The 21,745-nt window shown below is 38.5% G+C and overlaps 1 protein-coding gene across 2 annotated transcripts; it reads right to left on the reverse strand.

Moving 5' to 3' along the window:
- Nucleotides 1-5,362: 5,362 nt before the first annotated feature.
- Nucleotides 5,363-21,497, reverse strand: LOC105935262 (ras-related protein Rap-1A). 2 transcript variants are annotated; one of them, XM_036141105.1, is made up of 10 exons: nucleotides 21,459-21,497; nucleotides 18,923-19,070; nucleotides 15,941-16,028; nucleotides 15,627-15,695; nucleotides 15,438-15,494; nucleotides 15,211-15,351; nucleotides 8,324-8,389; nucleotides 7,782-7,925; nucleotides 7,552-7,671; nucleotides 5,363-6,106 (listed from the first exon to the last, which is right to left on the reverse strand). In XM_036141105.1, exons 3-9 carry the CDS (start codon nucleotides 15,995-15,997, stop codon nucleotides 7,582-7,584), a joined length of 624 nt encoding a protein of 207 aa, XP_035996998.1. In that variant the 5' UTR covers nucleotides 15,998-16,028; nucleotides 18,923-19,070; nucleotides 21,459-21,497; the 3' UTR covers nucleotides 5,363-6,106; nucleotides 7,552-7,581. The 2 variants fall into 2 exon arrangements, with proteins under 2 accessions (XP_035996998.1, XP_012731028.1); XM_012875574.3 differs by lacking the exon at nucleotides 8,324-8,389.
- Between the last annotated feature and the right edge of the window lie 248 nt (nucleotides 21,498-21,745).

A 21,745-nucleotide genomic window follows, 5' to 3' on the forward strand; every position in this document is an offset into this window, starting at 1 on the left:
CCTGGGTATGGTATACATCAAAATTAGCTTAACAGGCAAATATATTTTAGAGCCAAAAAAACCCCACAGAATTCTTGAAATACCATGAGACATTGATCACCCTTGATTTTTTTATTTGATACTGTTGACTGCAGATGTAGCTAGAATGTCAGTATTATGACTTCTCTTCTATTCAAAAGCTTTGTATCATTAGTTTGAAGTGACATTTTAGGGACTACCGCCTGCTGAGATGACACTAACGACAAACGGACCAAACTGTTTTTTCTGTTTTGGCAACTTCTGTACTGTAACGCAGTTATACCCTCACAAGTAAAAGTTGGACTAATTACTTGTTGAAAAGTGAGACTTGACTGCTTCCATTCGCTCTACTGATGCGATGCTGCAAATCAAAAAGGAAATGTACACACTTTCTTAATCTTTAAATAAATTGGAGGATGCCCTGAAATCTGATATTGAACATGTTTCCTGTTTGAACATTTATCACAAAACCTAATCTAAATCTCAATAAATGCTTGTGCAACAACATTTCTTTAAGTACAGTGTGTCTGAATTATTCAGTATTTCAGTGTTTCTTTATTATTTAACAGTAAGGTAATACAAAACTAAAAACCTAATTTTATTTTTCTAAAACGCTGTGGACAAAGAATAATCTGTAAAAATTACAGTCTCATCTGAAAACTTTTATTCATTAGTAAGGTTACTGAAAAAGCTGTGTTTCAACACTAAAATACCTACTTAATAACGTCTGGCCGTCTTCCAGTCAGGTTTTTGTGCTCGCCACAGTACCACATAAATGCAGACTGTGGAAGAACCACAGCGCTGATATTATTGGACCTCAGCACAGCATTCAAACCTGTTGACTTTTGTATATTCCTGGAGTGACTGGAGAACTGGGTCTGTCTTTCTAGTATTTGACTAGTTGAATCCTACTTGAAGGGCACGGACTTATTTGTGTCAATATGTAACTTTCCATGAAAGTTGACAAAAATCACATGCGGGATTCCCCAAGGGTCCATCTTGGGGCCTCTCCTATTTAATATCTACATGCTCCTACTAGCTTAAATTATATAAAAACAACACAAGATAAGTTACTATAACTACATAGATGACACAGCTCTACATTACAACGTTGTCACCAGGTGACTGTGAACCCTGTTAAGAATTGGTTGGATATAAAGAACATATCAATGTGTGTGGATATGTCATCATTTTTTGTTCAGTTGAAAAAAAAAATTCAAAGTCATTCTTTTTGGACCAAAAAAGGGCCGATCAAGAATCAGCACACAGCTTCAGCTAGTAACAGAGGCACATAAAGACAATTACAAAGTCGGCCTTATCAGGGATTAAAACTCATCCATGAAACCCTGAGTTCCTTTAATCCAAAGTTAAGACCCCATTTGTAGAGTTGACTTTTACTGATCTATATAAACTATTAACTGAGACATCATTAAGTTCAGTCTGTAGTCCAACTTTCCTTTACTTTCTACTATTATGCCACTTGCAGTGCTATTGTAATGTTTTCATCATGCAGAGCAGATTGAAGAAGTCGCAGACAAGGGATTTCTATCACAATTTGGATGTTTGTTTCTCTCATTCAAATAATTGCCTTATTTTTCACCCTAACCTTGACAGTTTTCCCTTGATGCCAAATGTATGGTATCCATTATGGTGGTGTAGAAGGTTTAAAGACACATATAAGCTTGACTGTTGTGCCAATTTTGCAGTTTTAATGATTCATTTGAAACAATTTTGTTCAGAGTGAGTGCAAGAAAAGGTTGAACATGTTAGAATTTATTGTAGATATTCTGTAATCCACAAAGGGTGAAAATTGTAAAAATGAAGGCCAAAATAGACACACTCCAAATGTTCCTTAGCAAGTTTAGCAGAAATAGAGCTTGTCTAAATCACTGGTTGGTTTATAAACATTCTAAAAATGTTCTGTACACCTGAGATCAAAGCTTTCTGAATGCGTAATCTTAGCGCCTGAAACCAGTTTTGATGAGTGTTTAGAAGCGTAGTCCTGTTCAAACACTTAACTGGATTCACCCACTTCATTCCAAAAAAATCAGCAATATGCCTCCCTGCTTTCTGCGCCTGGTCGGAGATTGAACTGCAAAACAACTATGCCACATTTGAAATCTCTTAATTCAACAGAATATTTATTGTCCCTGAAATTTTGAAGACTGCATATGTCCTGGCTTTATCCCTCAGGCTTGAATAATTATATATTATTTGAATAATTATAACTTTCAGGCTTGACTGAAGTTTTGAACCAGCTGGTAAATGCTCAACTTCATTATTCGTAATCACACAATATTCTTTCAAATGATCAGTCTGATTTTAGAAAGAAGCACTGTACAGTCACTGCAGCGACAAAGGTAATTAATTACATTATTCAAGCACTAGACACTGAGAATTACTGTGTTGTCCTCTTTATTGACCTTTTGGAGGCTTTTGATACTGTCCATCATGCAGTGGCAGAAATAGGCTTTTTAATTTCATAATTTGCCACCCCTCTGTAAAGGTGTGCTAGCCCTTCTCTCTTCTTCTTCATCCGCTAGTTCTTGGGGATCGGCTAGAAACCTGTAGGTGTGCATTAACGCCACCATCTGGTTAGAGTGCAGTTCTTGATGGTTTCTATCTCTGTGTGTGTGTGTGTGTGTGTGTGTGGAGGGAATTTTGCCTTTTTATTATTTAATCAAACAAAAAGAGTGATTTTAATCAAAATAAATGTGTGATGAAAACAAAACAAATATTTGTTATCAAAGTAGATATAAAAAAATAAAAATATTTTATCAAAATAGATATTTGTGATCAAAACTAATTTCCCTCACATATGCATATATACAAATTGAAAAATCCAATTCTATTAATCCTTTTTAAATTAATGTGGTATGCTTTCTCCATAAATTAATTTACAATGGGCCCATTATGTTAAACTTTTATTTAATCTTTTCAAATTCTAGCCTAAATCCTCTTTCATGCTTACATGTCAGACCTACAAATATAACAAGTTCGGCAGTTTCATCCTCCCCACAGTGATCACAACTCCCTGTATTATGTTTTGTATTTTAAAATGTACAATTAAGCAAGTTATAATTTGGACCAGTATGCTTAGATCTTAGACTTATTAATCTTTCCTGACTTTTTGATCCTATAAATCCATCTTTCCGTTATTCCAAATTCTCATTTCTACAATTTTTCTTCCATTTTTGATTGATTACTTTTATGTACCCTAAAGTTCTTCTTCTAGTTGGTTGGATGGCAACCATTTGTGTCACATAGTGCCAACTACTGTACAGGAGTGACCTGGCATTATGACAGGTGGGGGTGGGCATCTGGGGGGGGGGGGGGGGGGTCAATTACCTTCCCATCACCCTCTAGCTCCGCTCCTGTGATCATATTTAGAACCAAAAACTGCCTGATATTAAATTGACAGCACTCTCAGCATGTTTATTGCTTATGTGTTAAACCAAAAGTAGTGTGCTAGGTTAATGGATCCTCCTCGGGACTTTTGGATATTGTTGTTGGCGTACCTCAAGGGTGAGTTTTAGGACCCACACTGTTCATTATTTGTGTAAATAATGTTCAAGACACAAATCGATCCATCCATCTGTATGCCGATGATACTGTTTACCTCTGTACTTGCACTGTTGCAAAGGGTTTTGAGCATCTGCAGTTTGCATGTGTCTCTTCTCTAACCCCCTGTCAGGTGTGGCAGATGGCTGTTCATACTGAGGCCGTTTCTTGTTCTGCTGGAGTTTTCTTCCTATTAAAGGGGAGTTTTCCTCTCCACTGTCGCTTCATGCATGCTCAGTATGAGGGATTGCTGCAAAGCCACCAACAATGCAGACGACTCTCCCTGTAGCTCTACGCTCTGTCAGAGGAGTGAATGCTGCTTGGAGAGACTTGATGAAATCTGCTGGGTTTCCTTAGAGAGGAAACTTTTTGACCAATCTGTATAATCTGATTGAATTTGACTTTGTAAAGTGCCTTGAGATGTGTTGTGAACTGGAACTATATAAATAAAATTGAACTGAATCACATCCAGTTTGACCAAAGAAAGTTCAGACTGCTACTAAACACAAGCAAGACTACGGTCATGCTATTCAACCCTTCCTTCCTGGAAGCATTGAGAAATAGCTTTTGAATTAAGGGGCTATAACTTGAGGGAATTCAACTTTAAACATCAGTGGCCATGTATGACAATGTTTAGTTTTTTTATCTCTGTGAAGTCGTGGAACAGATTGAATGTGAAGCTCAAGCAATGTCCAAGCATAGCAGAGTTTAAAAATCAGTCCAAATCATTTTCACAATGTATGAGGAAGAAGATGGGCTTTAAAAACTAAGTGTCTGGATAAATGATTTGTCTATTTTTCTACTTATTTCAGTTTAATTCTATCCTCAAAAGGTTGATCAAAACTGAACATTTAACTTTTGTTTTCTGAAAGAATCAAGACAAAGGTTGAACTTTTTAGCCACAAAGACCTTAAATATTTCTGATGGAGTCAAGGTAAACCTTTTAAACAGGCGCCAAGCCTGGTAGTGGCAGCATTATGCTCTGGGGCTACTCTACTGCCAGTGTACAAAGTAGGCGTTATAACGAAGGCAGAACATTACTTTCAGGCATTTTCAACTTCCCTCAAATCAACATAAAGATGGTTCAAACTGGGATTTTAAACAGGAACAAAGAAACACTTCATAACTGGTTATGTAATGGATTTTTTTAAGGCATAAGCTTTCAGAAAGGCTTGTGTTCAATTGTAGCTAAACTTTGTAGACTATGCCTAAAAATCAGGACTGTACAAGTTTAGATGGACTCTACTAATTATAGAGACAAATATCCCATCAGTATTTTGCTAGAACTCTGACAGCTACAAAAAAAAAAAGCAAGAGGGCGAGGTGCAAATTACTGAGGGACTTTTAACCAAATATTAGTGAGGCTGAAAGTATATATTTGAGTCTTGCTTATAAATTTAAACCTTTGCACAATAGATCACCATATAAATTCAAAGAGAACTGCTTATTAAAAGACAAAAAAAAAAAAATTGACGTTCATTAACACAGCAAGTGGCCTTATATATATGATCGTAACCGTTTTCACACACACAGACTCAAAAAGCCAGTTTCAATTCTGCTTTCTACTTCACATCCTTCCTGCTGCTGGGACTGAGGTCTGGTTTCCGGTCTGTCTGCCGCTTCCTCTCTCGGCTCAATCCTAATCTGCTGAAACTCTTCTTGGAGGCCTGAGCTGAGTCATTTCTGCCAACAGGAAACACTCCTATTACACTTTCAGTTTGGCAAACTTCTCTTCAAACAACTGACTGAAACGTCAAGGACGACGACAACAGGGGGGGAAAAACATTAATGAAAACGTACTAAAATTTAATCATTCATAAAAGCTGGAAAAACATCTGTGACAGGGTAACAAGAAGCAGTATTAGAGGTGGTTTAGTACAATATATTTTCAAGCCTCAAGACACAAATCAGAGCGAACCCTTACCCCATCAGTCTATAAAATACAAATTTCCTTAACTTTATTATGCAAAAAATGGAAGTAGAATATATTATGGGAAATATGGAAGGCTTGCAGCTTTCAATATAAAACAAAAGTCACTTAGGAGAGATGTTATCAATAGACATCCTTGTAAGTAGGAGCGAGTAACTGATGGACAATGATGCATCTTCATCGACACTGTTAGTGCAGAAATGTACAAGAAGACCAACATTTTTTTACATGGATTCCTTTACAAATATATTGTCACAATATGCCAAAGACTGTTGTTACGCATCATAAAATTCTTATTAGTTCCCTTAAATGGATCCGAATCCACAGTTTCCTCTTTTACTTTAATTCCAGAAGAGAAGACACCTCGGAGAGAAAAAAAAAAAAAAAAAAGGGAAGAAAAAAAATTGTCATCAGGCTTGACAATACAAGAGAGGTTGATTTTCTTTGCCTGTAAAAAAGCAAAACATTTTCTGTAAAGTATGTGCCCTTCTGCTGTTTTGCAAGTGGTGCTGTTTTCTCTGTCAGCCTTTTTCAAAATGCTCTGGAGAGGACTTGGAATGCTGGCACCATCCACTGGGAAACGATCATTACAAGTTTCTGCAAGTAAGAAAAACAACAACAACAAAAACATCAGGACATGTATGGGAAAATATTTTTCCAACAAAAACAGTTTGGGGGCGAAGAGGGAGCAAGGTTTTAGAGGATCGACTGGATATGTTTAATAGGAAGCTATTCTAATGTCCTGTCATTCATTAAATGTCTTTAAAAGCACAACGATAATGTCTTCGTACTTTAAAAGCACAACAATCGGTTCAACTTTTGGCTTAAAGTAAACTGGCGTACGGTTGGGTGAAACAAAAAGGACCGGACTGAACTTAAAGAACAGGCAGTATTAATAAATCCTGGGTTCAATGATCAATTTCAGTGGACAAATGAACAAAACATAAATCTGCAAAGGATTTTGTAATTTAGAGTTTATGCATTGACATTGTGATCTCTGGATCTTCATGAAAAACAAAACTAGTTGTTTCGTGTATTTCAGCTTTAGCTTCAGACGCTACAGGTGTATTTACACCAGGGAAGTTCTTTGGTCAGAACCAAAAGCAAACTTTGTTGTTTTGTTTTTTTCTTTTTCCCCCCATTTGGTGCGGTTTGCTTTCACATTGGACTTTTTACAAGTGAACTATAACTTTTAAGAAAGCCACACGTGACGATCGCCGCTCCCATTTGGACAGAAATGACAAGGAGGAGACGAACCACGGATGAAAACTCTTATGGAAATCCACATTTTTGCTGCTGTTACTGCAGCTGCTGCACCATTGTGTCAAGAACAGCTTTTTCACAGCAGGTTTCCAGACATTTTATTTCTACTCCTGGAACGCCGCCAGAAAATGCGTCCTGTAAAAGTCCACATGTTTTATGCAGTTGGGTCGGATGGAGGTCGTTTCATATTCACGGCAGAAGCGAACCGGAACAGAGCTGTTTGGTCCAAAGGGTTTAGACCAAGCGGGGAAACTATAGTTAATTTAAAGCAGACCAAACATGGCGGGTGTGAAACACATTCCAAAAAAAGTAAAAAACAAAGAGGTTCATCAGACCTCTTTGATGAACACATTAATGTGAAATTACAGCTACCCAGCTCTAGCATCGGGTTCAGCTAAAACACTCTACACTTTAGAAATCTGGTTAAAAGGCGATAATTCATCATCGAAAGAAAACTGGAATCCTGACCTGAAATTTTTGAAAATTAGTATAAGTGTCTGTTAAACCACTTATATTTCATTTACAGAAGTCAGATTAATAAATGAAACTAAAATGCCTCCTAAAAACATTCTTTTACGTCTTGTTTTTATGGGTATAATTTTTTTTATTTTGCTGCAGGGAAAAAAAATAAAAAAAGAGACACTTGCTCCTCCATGATCCGTTTATATGACTCTATCCTAGGAGCTGCTCACATCCTTTAAACGTTCAGTAACAAACGCTCAGAAAGCCCCAGAGCCACGTTAACGTCTGGAATAAATTTAGTCCAAACTCCCCCTCACCTGGCCTGGAGCAACCGTGGGAGAGCATTTTTAGAGCAGTGTGCAACTTGACTTCTTTTTTGGCTTCCTCTTTTCCATCGGCGTTTTCCTGTTGATCTGCCGCACCAGATCATAGAAAATCTGCAACACAAGACGCGCGGAGTTAAACCTCTACGAATCTATCGTTTAACAAGCGCAAACATTAGTCCACATTTTCATAACTGTGAACAGACTTTTGATGTGGGCCTCACCTCGTTAACGTTGATCTTTGACTTAGCTGAAGTCTCTAGAAAGGCACAGTTGTTCCACTGACGCGCCAGGTTCTGCCCCTGCTCCTTGCCGACCACGCGCTCATCCTCCAGGTCACACTTGTTCCCCACCAGGATCATCGGAACCTGATCGATCACAAGCGACAAGACACTTGAGTTATGCAACAACAGGCTGGTGTTCAGGCTTTGTGACGACACGGGAGACCAACAGGGAGGGTTAGTTTCTGTGCCCGGGACTTCCCACGTTATAAAACCAGAGTTATAAAAACAAATCAGAGGAAATGGCTTATTATATTAACAATTAGAATAATTAGAATAATAATAGTAATTAAGTGCTAGTAATTAAGTAAAGAAGTAAACTTTGCTGCTAAATCAGAGTACAAAAGTCCAGCTTCAAGGTTATTGTTTTCCCCAGATTCAATTTCACCATTTTCAATAATTCAACATTTTGAGAGAGCTGAACCGAAACCTCTGATGCAGGAGCTTGTAGCTAGTTTACAGTATTTTTTATTTTTTACTCTGACATTAAAGCAATCTGGAGAGGTGTGCCCATATTCTTCTTGTTTTCTTCTGGTCTGGAGTGTTTTTTCCTAATGGGAGACAGACACAGGTGCTTTCAGGAAGACGCTGACATTTTAATGCGGCGCAGTCAGTTGGGACACAAGAACAAGCACGATGTAAGACTGGGACAAGCTTTACAAATGTTGTAATTTAAACGTTTACCTCATGTCCAACTTTTGCTTTCTTGATTTTTGTTAAGCATTGCATCATGTTTGTCTAACTGTTGCAGTTCTTACAGCAGCGATCCTCAAAGTCTGGACCCAATACACACCCTACCAGGGTTCACGCTCAGCTGGGGCGCCATCAAAAGTTATTTGGGACAGACCTGAGAGCTGTGCAACACGCAAAGGAAGCTTTGCCTTCACACTATTAACTGGATCGCTGAAAAGAAATTATGAGCAAAAATCACGACTACTTTTACACTGGAAATCAGATTTTTTTGTCTGCGCAGTCGCTCACATTGCTAATTAAACTCAACAGCCACCAGACTTCAGTCTGAATGGTTGAGGAACCCAAATCGACCCGCATCCACACACAACAGGACAAAGTAGACGTTACACAGCAGCGCAGTGTTTATGAAAGTAATGGTGGACGTAATTGTTACTGTAAGTGTTCAATAAAGCTTCATTCAAAAAAATAAAATAAAAAAAGTAATAGAGGATGTCGACGTCTCTGTGTAATTATGAAGTTTTGACCAATGGGAGACGGCAATATTAAGATCACATCTCAACAAGAAAAACAGCACAGCTATTAACGATGGCCGGGGTGGAGGAGTCCGTGGACGTGTCGTACGCAGCTTTGGTCACATCAGCACAGCGAGGAAGTAAGCTAACGTTAAGGCTGCTACATACTCCAATAAAACAGACTATTTCACTACCGCAGCGAATGACATTTGGAGGGGGGGGGGGGATCGGCCTAGTGGTTAGAGCAGAGCGCTTGCACTCTGAGGAGGATGCAAGTACCCGGTTCGATCCCCAGTGCATGCACTCTGGGTCCCTGACCAAGACCCTTAATCCCCAATTGCTCCCTAGGCGGCGCACATGGAAGCCCACTGCTCCCCTATGGGATGGGTTAAGATGCAGAAGTGAATTTTTCCATTGTGAGATCAATAAAGTTTAATTATTATTATTATAATTATTATTTTTATTATTCTCTCAGGCCTGTGCTGTAGGGTCTCCCTGCATGTTATCGACACAAAGTCAGGGCAGAACTTTTTTCTCATGGGGTTTCTGACTTAACCTGACTCCGCCAGATTTATTTGCTCCGCATATCCAACTGGAAACCTTCTGTTGAAGTAATTTTGGGAAGGGGCGAAAATACTGGTTAGCTGATTGGCCTATGTTGGTGATAGACGGGCCAAATGAACCAATCAGATCAACGAAGCATATGACGTACTAACAGAGCGACGACGAAAACACAACCACAAGCCAAGCTACTCTTGCTGCTGCAGGTAAAGGCTTGTTAGCTCAGCAAAGAAATACTCTGTAATTCCGATAAAACTTGCTCGATAGCCACGCTAACGCTAGTTTCATCGGCTGAAGCCGTCATGTTCTTTAGACTGAACTGACGCGCTTCTCGTTGCGTCACACCTCAACCCGCCTCAAAGCCAACGCTGATTGGACGTTCGTTTGGTGAACTGCTCCAAATTTTCTTTAACGGAGAGTAGCCAGACTGATCTGCGAGTGAAACCTTGAAAGCTCGCGAGATCAGGATGGTCTCACGAGGCTATTTCTGACTACTATGCTGTGATTGGACAGGATGTAGATAAAATTAAAACCCCTGAGCCTCCTCTTCATGAAACATTCATACAACAGTGTCTTCAGTCAGAGGCTTCTGCAGACCTGATGTAACACTGACGGCTACAGCAGATCCTTCCTGCCAAAAGGCCACCACTTGGACGTCAACGTCAAATCTATTTATATAGCACTTTAAAAACAGGTGTAAAACTGCACCAAAGTGCTGTACAAGAACGACAATACCACAAATTGATAAAAAACAGAGTATCAAACCACCACTTAAAATGAATGCCAAAGATAAAAGATTTGTTTTGAGAACGATTTAAAATGATCCAGGCTTGGATAACCTGGATAATAAAACAGTATTTTATTTCCCTTTGGGATTAATAAAGTATTTTTTGAAACTGAATTTTGCAGCCAAGGACCTTTAGAAAAAAGAAGATGGATACTTAATAGCCTGTTTTGTTACAGATTTCCAAAGCTACTCAGGGACGCCACAATTGTTAGCCAATTAGCTATGTCAGTGTTTACCCTTGGATAATAGTAGGGGAAACGCATCTAGCTGCCTAATTATTATGTTCAAGATGTTTCAATCCCAACACCATAGCAGAACAGCCCTGATACTTATAAAATATGTTAATTTAAACCTTATACCTGAGGAGCTTTAGATTTTACTAAGAATATTTAGCTTTTTATAACCAGGTGTGCTTTTAGGTGTCATGCAAAACCATCAACAATGCAGATGACTGTCCACTGTGGGATATTCAGGAGTAGTGAATGCTGCTTGGAGAGGCTCGATGCAATCTGCTGAGTTTCTTTAGGAGGGAAACTTTTTGACCATCTGTCTGTATGATTTGATTGAATTTGATTTTGTAAAGAGCCTTGAGATGACATGTGTTGTGAATTGGCGCTATATAAATAAAATTGAGTAGAACTACTGCTTTAATTACATAAATACTTGCATTTAACATATGCAAGTATCCGGCTGTGGATTTAAATCCCAACCTTATTTTTCCAATGAATAACTGAAATTTGATATATTAAGGGTATAATTTGAGTATTGTGATGTTTTTATTTTGTTTTATTCCATGACTAACTTGAACTGAACTCCAAGATGACCTTAAATGTCGCTGTATTCAGTTATAAACTCTCTGTAAACCCAGAAACTTTTCAGACAGACTAACTAACGCTACTTTATACAGAAGAGAGTCACAAGATCAAGCCTCATAGGCGAGGGCTTGGCGGCTGTAGAGTGTGGGTTTGTGTATACATGGGTGTGGTGCCAGCTGTTGTCCACAAATATCTGTGCTTGTTCTGCTCCCGTTCTGATAATGCACACCTGCCTCTTTGCTTTAAGCTTAAAACTGAAAGACTAAAAACACAAACCAGCATAACTGATTTGTTGTTAATTGGTGGATAAAAGAACAGTGGACCGCGGTAGAGGAATGTAGCTGCAGCCTGCTGCTTTCTGTCATTTCTAACTTTTCTCTCAGACCATTGTAGTTGGATGTAGGTAAAAAATAAAAGCTCAGATGGCGTCTTTAACTTATAGGAGTGAATACTGTGTGAGTCAGCTTGTTTAAACAAACTTGTAGAGCAGTGCTCCTCAATTCCAGTCCTCGAGGGCCGCCCTGCAGCTTTTAGATGTGTTCCTGGTCCAATGAATTACCTCCTCAGTCTGCAGCCAAGTTCTCCAGAGTCCTGCTGATGACCTGATTAATTCACTCAGGTGTGTTGAAGCAGAGTAACAAATAAAAGTCGCAGGACGCTGGACTTTGAGGACCAGAATTGAGAACCACTGTTGTAGAGCGTAAAAAAAAAAAAAAAAAGTCTTAATGCGTTAAAACCGCGTTAATCCTCCAACTCGGTAACAGCAAAAAAAAAAAAAAAAAATACATTTGTGAATGGAAGGAGCTTTATTGAAAGTAAAACACTGTTTATGTGAGGAAGAGAACCAAAGAGAGGTAGACAAATGTAAATAGGATGGAAATTCACACGTCGTCAGAGCAAACCAGAATCCCGTGACATAATCGCTTTAACTGGTCTATTGGCTTAGAAGGGAGACGTAATGAGAGCTAGCTCATATTTGGATAGTAAATTTAGCCCAGAATGTTCAGCTGATCAACTATTAAAATTACCTACTTCAGTTTTAACGTCTGTGAAGCGAATTTAAAACTAGTTTTTGTACGGGTTGGGCCTCCGTGCGCTTAAAAACAGCAGCGCTCCAACTACAGGTTGCTCAAGTGAGCGAGACGTCACAACTGACAAAGTCTCCTGGATAGGTGTCCAAACGCTTTCAGGGAAAACTGAACCAAAGGCCAGTCGCCTCTGATTTTCCATTACCATGACGCGGATAACTGGGAATTTGCACAGGCATGTTCAGGGTACACCTGTTACGCACAGAATATTGTGTTTTATCCCAGCTAGCGCGTGGTAAGAGGTTGGTATTACAAAACAAAATAAAAACAACCCTGAGTTGTTCCCGGTTGACGGGGATTGCGTCATACTGCAACGCTTACTAAAATTAGGAAGAAAAACAGGTCTGCCGAGTCATCTTTGATTATGATTGGCTAATCAATAACAGTGAAAACTGTTTTACTGGGATTAAATTGTGCGTGATTACAATGCACATCTTCCTAAGCACAATATTTTAGCTGTTGGACGTATTTTACCACATCCGAGTCCAAGTAAATTTTCTAAATATAATAATAACCAGTGAGACGGGCTCCTGAACCTGCACAGGAGGAAGACGACACACCTGCTGATGACTCATGTGGGTTTTTACTGTCAACATTTGCTTTTCCAAGAAGTGCTCTGCTTTATGTCACGACTGCTGGCAGCTGGTGTTTCTTCCCTGGGTTTTTTATTGGTCACATTTGTTAAATGAGGCTGACGATAAAGAAAGGTATGCGACATATGCTGACCATGTCGGTGAGACGGCATTTACACTGCATTATAAACTTTTACACTTCCAGCTCAAAGGTGAAATTGGACTCTTGGTACCTTTTTGTCTTATTTCCATCAGATTGTGGCGTTGGTGCTAATGAGAGGACTTTATTCTGCCTCATATATCTTACCGCTACCTGTTTAGAGCGCATTCAGCTCTTGTAGATAATCTATTTATCTAAATGAATAACATTTTAACTAGACGCAGCTGATATGACAAAAATAGATCACCATTTTTTTTTACAGTAAAAATATGATAAGAGACTCAAAAAGATTTTTTTATCGGCTAAAGCCGACAACACTCAAACCGCACTCTTACTAAAATTATATTTAGCACAGCGTCACTTTTGTAAATCTGCTGGACAGGTGTAATCTTTATAGCAAGTGGTAGTTTCCATTTTATCTCATGTTTGTTTCAACTTACTATTAATGTTTTTCATTATGCCCCGTTTTAGTGAGCCATTCGTATTTTCGTCATGCCCATTAAAAGCTATTCTACTTCTACTCCATAGGAGGGATGTAGTCGTGTGAAAATAATATAAATATAATAATAATCATCTTTATTTCTCATTGCAGCACACATTCCAATGAAACTTGTCCTTTTGCATTTAAGCCATCCCTTCCAGGGAGCAGCGGGGATTTACAGCCTGAACACTCAATACATTCAGCGCATTTACCAGCAGAGGGAATAACTGTAAGATGTTTAAATTAGCTAGCTTGACGCTACACAAAGATATTGGGCAAACTTTTTTTAGGTCGTCATTTTTTTTTTGTCCATTCTTTTCAACAAAAAGCAATTCGGTTCAAGCGCTGGTTAATCGAGTTGATAAATACTAAATAAGCTAGTAAAAGCTAACTTCTTTTGGATCAGCTAGGCGTAGGACCGCAGTGGCTTCCGTGAAGTAACAACAAAAACGTATTTGAACGCTTGAGCAAAGTCTAGAAAGTCCAAAATATTGCCAAATTAAACACTCTGTAGTGGTAGAAATCTCTCTGCTTTATTTTTGCCGCCTTCTGCTTGAATCTACGTCAACAAGTCTGGAATGTTTCATTTGATGCTCAATTAAAAGCCAGTTTTTTAAAAGCACGCCAAAAAAAACAGTTTTAATGTCAAATTGACTTTAAAACAGCAATGCTGATTATTAATGTTAATTTTAATGGTAATCATTAAAATTAACACTAGTTTAAAAAGCTGAAGGAGCAAAATAAAACTAGAGCATGGGAGAAAAAAACAGATCTAAAATGCATAGAATGTGCCTTCAGACCATTACAGCATCTCCCTCCTTTGACTGATTATCAACACATTTTTATCCTTCATGGTCTAAAATCACCCTTCATTTTAACCAGATAAAACTGTAAATAACAATTATTACATACAATTTATGTTTGGTAAATATGAACCTTAATAAATTGTTTGATAGAAACATTTTATTTTTCCTTGATGTTACACTCAGGACTGAACTAAAGCCTATTCTATGTCCTGTTTACTCATAATATGTCAAAGAGTAAAGAGTTGTTTATCTTTAAAAACAAATACTAAGTGCTTTATTTTTGTCATATGAGAAATGGGACTTTATAACTATATTAGCCATTGTTTTTGTCAAACCTATCATTGATATTAATGCACAAATCAGTCAACAGATTATTCAAAAAAGTCATAATGTATAAGATTGTGAACTATATTAACGAGCATCAATCAAGATCGAGATGCTAGCTGACCTGCTCTGGATAAACGAGGCATAGATTTAGCACAACGCACATCCTCCCTCTAAACACAGAGATGAAGCGTCAAAGACGGAAAAAGGCAGATAGCATCTAACAGCTCTGACATTTCCTCCCTGTCACAAAGCTGCTGCCCCCCTCAGCTCACTGCCTCAGCAGTCAGTCTAAGCAAGGTGGGGGATGAGCCTGAAGAGAGTCTGCCGGTTTACACAGATCACACAAACAGAAATGTAAGCAGCGCTGTTTTGTTCCTCAGGCATCCAGGTGATGTAGCGCACCAGCACAACAACACAGCTCCTACATTTACAGCGTTTTAAAAGCAAGGCTCCGTATAATTTGTGTTTTCAGTCTAAACAGCGCTCAGGAAGATTCAGTTACTGATTCACATGATGCTCGTAGAAGTATGGAAGACTCATTTTTTGTTTGTTTTTAAGTGTTTCACTCACATCCTCGGTGTCTTTTACTCGCAGGATTTGTTCCCGCAGGTCCTGTAGGTCGTTAAACGTTGACTGTGCTGTGATGGAGTACACCAAAGCAAAGCCTTGCCCGTTCTTCATGTACAGGTCCCTCATAGCTGTGAACTGTTCCTGCAGAACGGCAGCAGAGGAGAGACGCCGTCAGTGACCTGGAAAAACCCCCGTCTCATCCAAGCGCAGCGCTCGCAGACACTTACTGTTCCAGCAGTGTCCAGGATTTCCAGCATGCATTGCTGCGCGTCCACCTCAACTTGCTGTTGTTTTGAAAAAGCAGGAATAGTATTATGAGATCAAAGCAGCTGTTTTTATTGCTACTCAAAGACGACTTTTTAAAAATGTCCAGGGGGTTTTATGGGGAGATTTTTTTTTTTATATATATATCATACCTTTCTGTACGAATCTTCTATAGTGGGGTCATACTTCTCCACAAAAATGCCTTGCACAAATTGGACTGTCTGGAATAAACCAAGGAAAAGGGAAAAAATAAATAACTATAGTAAATACACTGTGGTAAGTTAATATTTTAACATATGTATCGACATTTTGCGTCAGTGCGGATTCAATTTTGTCACTTTATACAATTTGTCACGTAAAACACCATACAATTAAACTACTGCAACATATTTAGAATTATTTCAGCAATGTTAATAGACTAAATTGGCAAAAAAATATATTTTTTTTTTCCCCAGGGACTACTTACCAGCGCGGATTTTCCTACACCTCCTGATCCAAGCACAACTAGCTTGTACTCACGCATGGCGGGCGACTTCACTGGACAGCACAAGACTCTGTGAATAGATAGTTAGAGATAGTTATTAGTTAGAGATTTAGAGACAGAAACAGGTCCCCTGTCCTACTTTTCCTTTCTCTCGCTATGGAAAAGTGGGACATGGGAACAGTAGGTTATTCAGTGCTGTATAAAACACAAAAGATGTTTTATTGTCTTCGTAAAAATGCCTTAGGAATAACCAGTTTGAAACTGAGAATTAATCACAGATCAACTGACTCAAAACATATAACACGGGTAAAAGGTAGGATAGCTTCATTACTGGGAAAGAAATATATATCATATCACAATTTTTTTTGGCTGAATTAAATATTTTTAAATTATCTAGAGAAATAAGATTTCCACTGCATCAGAATAATGGGGGAACTGCTTGGGGGGAAAAAAAGAATCATTAAATTTCCTGAAAACCATTTATTTGTTATCATTGTTCATTTGAAAAAAAGTCTAAACTAGAAATAAAGTTAAAAACCTTTAAATGCATTTAAAAATTACAACCGTAATAAAAATATTAATAAAAGTATGAACGAAAACAAGTTATGTCAACCGATTCAGAGAAACGAATTTGCTTATATTTTAGTCTTCTTACTTCCTTAAAGATACCTTGCATGTATTTAAATTTATAAATAGTTAATTTCAGTTACTTGATTAGCTGCTCATGGATCGCTACGTGTTTAATTTCAGGCGGCTGCACAGATCTAGTGTTGCCAGGTGGTGCAGACACAATCAAACGGATTGAAAAACATGACGTGTATGACTTCTATGTCCTAAAATGTAAAAAGGCTGGAGTAAAAAGTATAGCTTTATGCCATTTAAAATCATGTCTCTGCATGCAGTTTTAATTCATAATTATATTCTGACTCATCTTTCTCTCACTTCCTCCTCCAGTGTCTTACACCAGCAGCTAAAACCTAAGTTTGTTCACAACTTTAGCTCCTCTTGCTTGCTGAGGTTGGCTCTGTTAAAGCAATGCTTCGGTGCACCAAAGCATTCAAAATGAAGTCCGTTTCTATAAAGCATAGAGCTCAGATAAACTTTGTAACTTCATGCTCATAATGATGTTTACGTCACAGAAAGATCCTTCAGGAGGAGCAAGACCTCAGAGCGTCATTCAGACTGGGCCACGGTGGGATCAACAGCGCTCTCCAAAGCATAATTCAGCTCGTCTCAGGCAGTTTAACTTGCTGATTATGTAAATACACACTGCTGTAGATCACAAGCATCATAACATTTTGTTGTTATTATTCAGAATTATGCACAGTACCTGCAATCTCAGCCTGACGCTCAAACCCTTTTTAAGTGTTCCCGTTTCTCAAATAGCTTCAGCTCATTACAATACAGAAGAAAAGGGTCAGAGTGACTAACCTATCATCTGCTTCATCAGCCTGACACACATTAGACGGCCTATATGGCCCAGAAACAATTTGGCACAAAGAGATGCTGTCACCGGCGTTTTTTTTGATGAAGACAGGAATGTTGTATGGAAATTAATAGTAATTGTTCAAGGTTTTAAAACATTTCAAGCTTATTAACCCTCTAAAAGTCCGTCGTAATGTTGTACTTCTTGAGAAATAACCATACAACCGTGGTTAGACAGTAATAATAATAATACAATTGACAAAATAAAACAATAGAAATGGCAGCTTCCACAAATAAGATTCACTATTCCTTTAGATAAATTTCACAGTTAAGCATTAACCGGGTAGTGGCACAGATTAAAGTGGCAGGAGGCTATTTTTCCCCGGCATTCTTCTCTATCTTGGTCGTATGCAGAGAAGAATCCTGGTACAAATTAGGATAGGTCTCTGTTTTTTCTAACATGACACAGCAGGTTGTCTATTTAACATTTTGCATTTAAATGTCAACTTTTTCTGCTTGACACCTACATGAGACACGTGATATCACGCCCCCACAATACACCACCACAGCAGTTACTGAACAAAATGTTTTCTTTAAAAAGGAAAAACAAATAAGTTAATTTGGGTTTAACTGCACTAATGACTTTAGCAGCTATAATATGTGTATAAAGATCTGCCTTATTTCAGTAGCTTTACCAGTTCTTCCACAAATGTAATCCAACGTTATCAATCACTTAACTAATGGAAGAAATGTAGACAATACCTAGCAGCAGGGTAAAACAAAAAATATCTTAAGATCTTATTTTGAACTTAAAATAAACCTTAAATGTACATTCCTACATCAAAGGAGTATTACATTTGAAATGTCAAAGTGGGGGTGAGACGTACAGTAAGATCTCGTTTAAAAACCTCTGAATGTACTAATTATGTGAGGTCTGTGGGACCTTTGTCGAACGCTGCGACAGACAATACAAAACCCACTCTGTCGCAATAGGCCGGCATTAGCAATTCTAACTACGACGTATGAAGCGCCACAGTGAGAGACAGGCACACAGGGCACTTCACAGAGAGCTATTGTGATGAGCCTCATCTACTCAAGTACAGCACACAGACAGAAAATGGAGATCAGAGAGCGCACGCGTCGCAAACACACCGAATTTGTTGCAAAAATGAGGAAGGGGTGAACCAGACGTTAACGATAGTACACGGCTGACAAAGTTGTATGTGCTCTTTCTCTTAAAATATGAAATTATGTGGCATAAAAAACTTGCATCAAAGCCTTTACATCAGAAATCCCCCCGATTAGAAATGAGCCTGGAATAGGTAGGCGTATCAACGTCTGAGCAGGCGACTTTCACCAAGCCTGGTCTCTGTTTGCATAATAAGGCGTCTCTATGTTCATGCCAACAGTTGATGAATAATTTAATTCCAGATTTTGATAAGATCGTATTAAAATTCCCTTACAAATGAACAAAGGCTTTCACTAAACCGCATTAAACACCACAAATCTAATTTACTTTAATCAGGCTGCGTCATGCACCTTGTACACAGTTGTAATGACAGAAACTCCCTCTACATCTGGGGAGGGCGGCCTTAAGGATCCTCAGGTTCACTGATGTCCACCAGTCTCCAAGGTGATGTAGATGTAGCAACAGGAGCGACACCAAACAAATACGTTCAAATAGCTCCTAAACAGAAACAAGAGTCAAATCAGCACAAAATACAGTACAAATAATATTTTTTACAACCCATGTGAAAAAAAATGTCATCTTAACATTACCAACATTTTCAAAAGATGACAATATCATCTATGCTTGTGATCATCTATAATTTATATTCCCCAACTAGCACTAACTCTTAGGACTTTGGACAGTGCTTTTATTCAGCCTAAAGGCCTCGTTTGTAGATTTTCAGCATTTAAAGCAAAGGTAGAGAACACTGAGCCAGTTAACAAAAGGAAGATTCACATTCAGAGTAAAACACTAAAAGATACAAATTTCCAATTTTAGATGGGATCTTGATCTACCACAGAATATTAAAACGAGTTCTCATATTTAAAATCCATTAAGGTTTGATTTGTAGGTAACTGGAAACTTTCATTTATAGACTATTAAGCTAGTCTAGTTATCTTTGGCAGACAGTGGCGCAAGTGCTAGGGAGTTCATCTCGTAACTGTCGGGTTGCTGGATCTAACCCGTGCTCTGACCGCCTCAGTTATTGTGTGCTTGGGCAAGACACCTCTCCCGCTTTGCCTGTTGGCGGTGGTCAGAGGACCCGGTTAGTCTGCCCCAGGGCAGCTGTGGCTACAAACGTAGCTCACCACAGTCAGTGTGTAAATCTGTACGTGAATGACTGCCTCAGCAGTCAGCCTAGCAAGGTAGAATGTAATGTGAAGCGCTTTGGGGTCCTCTGGACTTGATAAAGCGCTATAAAGTATAAGCCATTTACAATTTTTGATAAATCAAACAAGGTTTTGTTGGCCAATTACTAAAAGCCCAGGCTATTTCATTAACGGGAATAATTAAAAAGTATGATATTCTGGGCATGTTTACATCGTCATCTGAAAATAAAAAAAATAAAAAAAAGCAACCTGCAATAGCAAATAAATGTTTTTTAAAGGGGACAACCCAACTGATAGTATAACAAATTAAGGGATGGGAGCAAAAAAAATGGAGACTACAGATTATATTTACATATCTACAATAAACTTATGTCTATCAGGTTTAAAATGTAAAGACACTCCATGTTTGCCTTTTTAAAATTAACTTAAAAAAACAATGTTATTGTGTTTAGCATCCTAATTACACAACATACAATATTAACACATTCCCGTTTGTTTTGACTGACTTATTAATTTACCCAGATATATATACACATTTTAACTTTATATTACAAAACTGAAACGACACGTACAGTATAAAAACGGCTGATCTGGACCATTAATAACAAAGGTATTAATTTTCACCCCACTGTGGCAAACCAGGGGACAACATCTCCAGCTCAGAGAAAGTATCATGTGTCACCGCCAGAGGAGGGAGGGAGGGATGGGGCAGTGGGTTTTAACTTGACTGAAACGATCGAATATCCTTCTAGTCTGGAGCTCTTAACACATTTTATTTAAATCTGATCATTTAAGAGTTCGACTTAAAAAACAACAACACACCAGAAGCATCGGCATCTAGCATTTAAAGTTACTTATAAAAAAAAATGAATTCCTGACATCTTGCACCGTAGTTACTTTCGAAAGGAAGGGTGTGGCTATTAGTTTCAAAAGCCCAACACTGAGACTTTAACACCTTTTAACAATCCACAGTTCAAATAAACAGAACCAAACACACACTAAACCGTGATTTGTCGCCAAGTCCGAGACAACGTACACAGGAACTACAAGTAGCTGGCCAGGAAAAAGTTTGTCAACTTATTTACTAGCATGTAGTTAGCACACTCAGGTAAATGCTAACCAACGCCGATAACGGTTAGCCTTGAAAATATATTGCAGAAAAATATAATAAACAGCATCCAAGGTGGTAACTAACTTCAGCCTGACACCCACAAGCACACAGATAAAGTCACGGTTTTATGTTAGCTGGTATTTGACTCGCAGTTTGAGGCTCCCGCAAGGTTCACTCCACTTTTTTTTAGCTAAAACGGAGCGCTAACTAGCTAGCCAGTTAGCATTAGCCTCTACTCTGAAACTATCGGCTTTCCCCAAAAGTTTAAGCCCTAACACTTTAATGAGCATAACATCAATACGCAGATAAATTACTACAAGCGTAAAGGCCGACTGCGTATATTTAATGCTGATACTTGAACCGAAAACATAGTTTGCGTCGAGAACTCGTCAGTTACTCATTAGCTCTCCTGCTAGCCGCTGCTCTGAGTTAGCCGAGCTAAGCTACGTTACCCACAGCACTGTTTCTTTTTTTTTTTACCAAGGACATAATTACTCAACAATGACGGCTCGTTTACAAACAAACGCTCGCACATTAATTATCAATCTAACAAAGACACACATTAGGAAAACTAGCTATTAAATGACTATTTTCACAGATGTACTAGCTTTTTAAGAGACTCACCGTGTTCCGCTATGTGTGTGTATGTGTGTGTGTGTGTGTGTGTGTTAAATCAGACTGTGTGGAGAGCCCCGACACTGGCTGCTGATTGGACCAGAAGCAGCCAATCAGACCGATCCAAGTTACGACAGAAACTGACTTCAAACCTTTCTGTGCCTTGCTAAAGTATTCACACCCCTGCAGCCTTCCCCAGTTTTAATGCGTTACAACCTCAAATTTCATTGTATTTTGAAGGGATTCTTTGTATTGAATCACGACTTAGACCAAACTAAATGTGCAAGAAATGGCCT

This window comes from Fundulus heteroclitus, chromosome 1, assembly GCF_011125445.2.
Source record: "Fundulus heteroclitus isolate FHET01 chromosome 1, MU-UCD_Fhet_4.1, whole genome shotgun sequence".
Taxonomy (NCBI): Eukaryota; Metazoa; Chordata; class Actinopteri; order Cyprinodontiformes; family Fundulidae; genus Fundulus; species Fundulus heteroclitus.

Excerpts from the sequence above, each read along its gene's own strand:
- LOC105935262 (XM_036141105.1), bottom strand. The coding sequence starts at position 15,997 with ATGCGTGAGTACAAGCTAGTTGTGCTTGGATCAGGAGGTGTAGGAAAA. Across the intron at positions 15,696-15,940 it reads GTGTAGGAAAATCCGCGCTG|ACAGTCCAATTTGTGCAAGG; the intron begins GTAAGTAGTCCC and ends GGTTTATTCCAG. Across the intron at positions 7,672-7,781 it reads CAAAGATCAACGTTAACGAG|ATTTTCTATGATCTGGTGCG; the intron begins GTGAGGCCCACA and ends CTTGTGTTGCAG.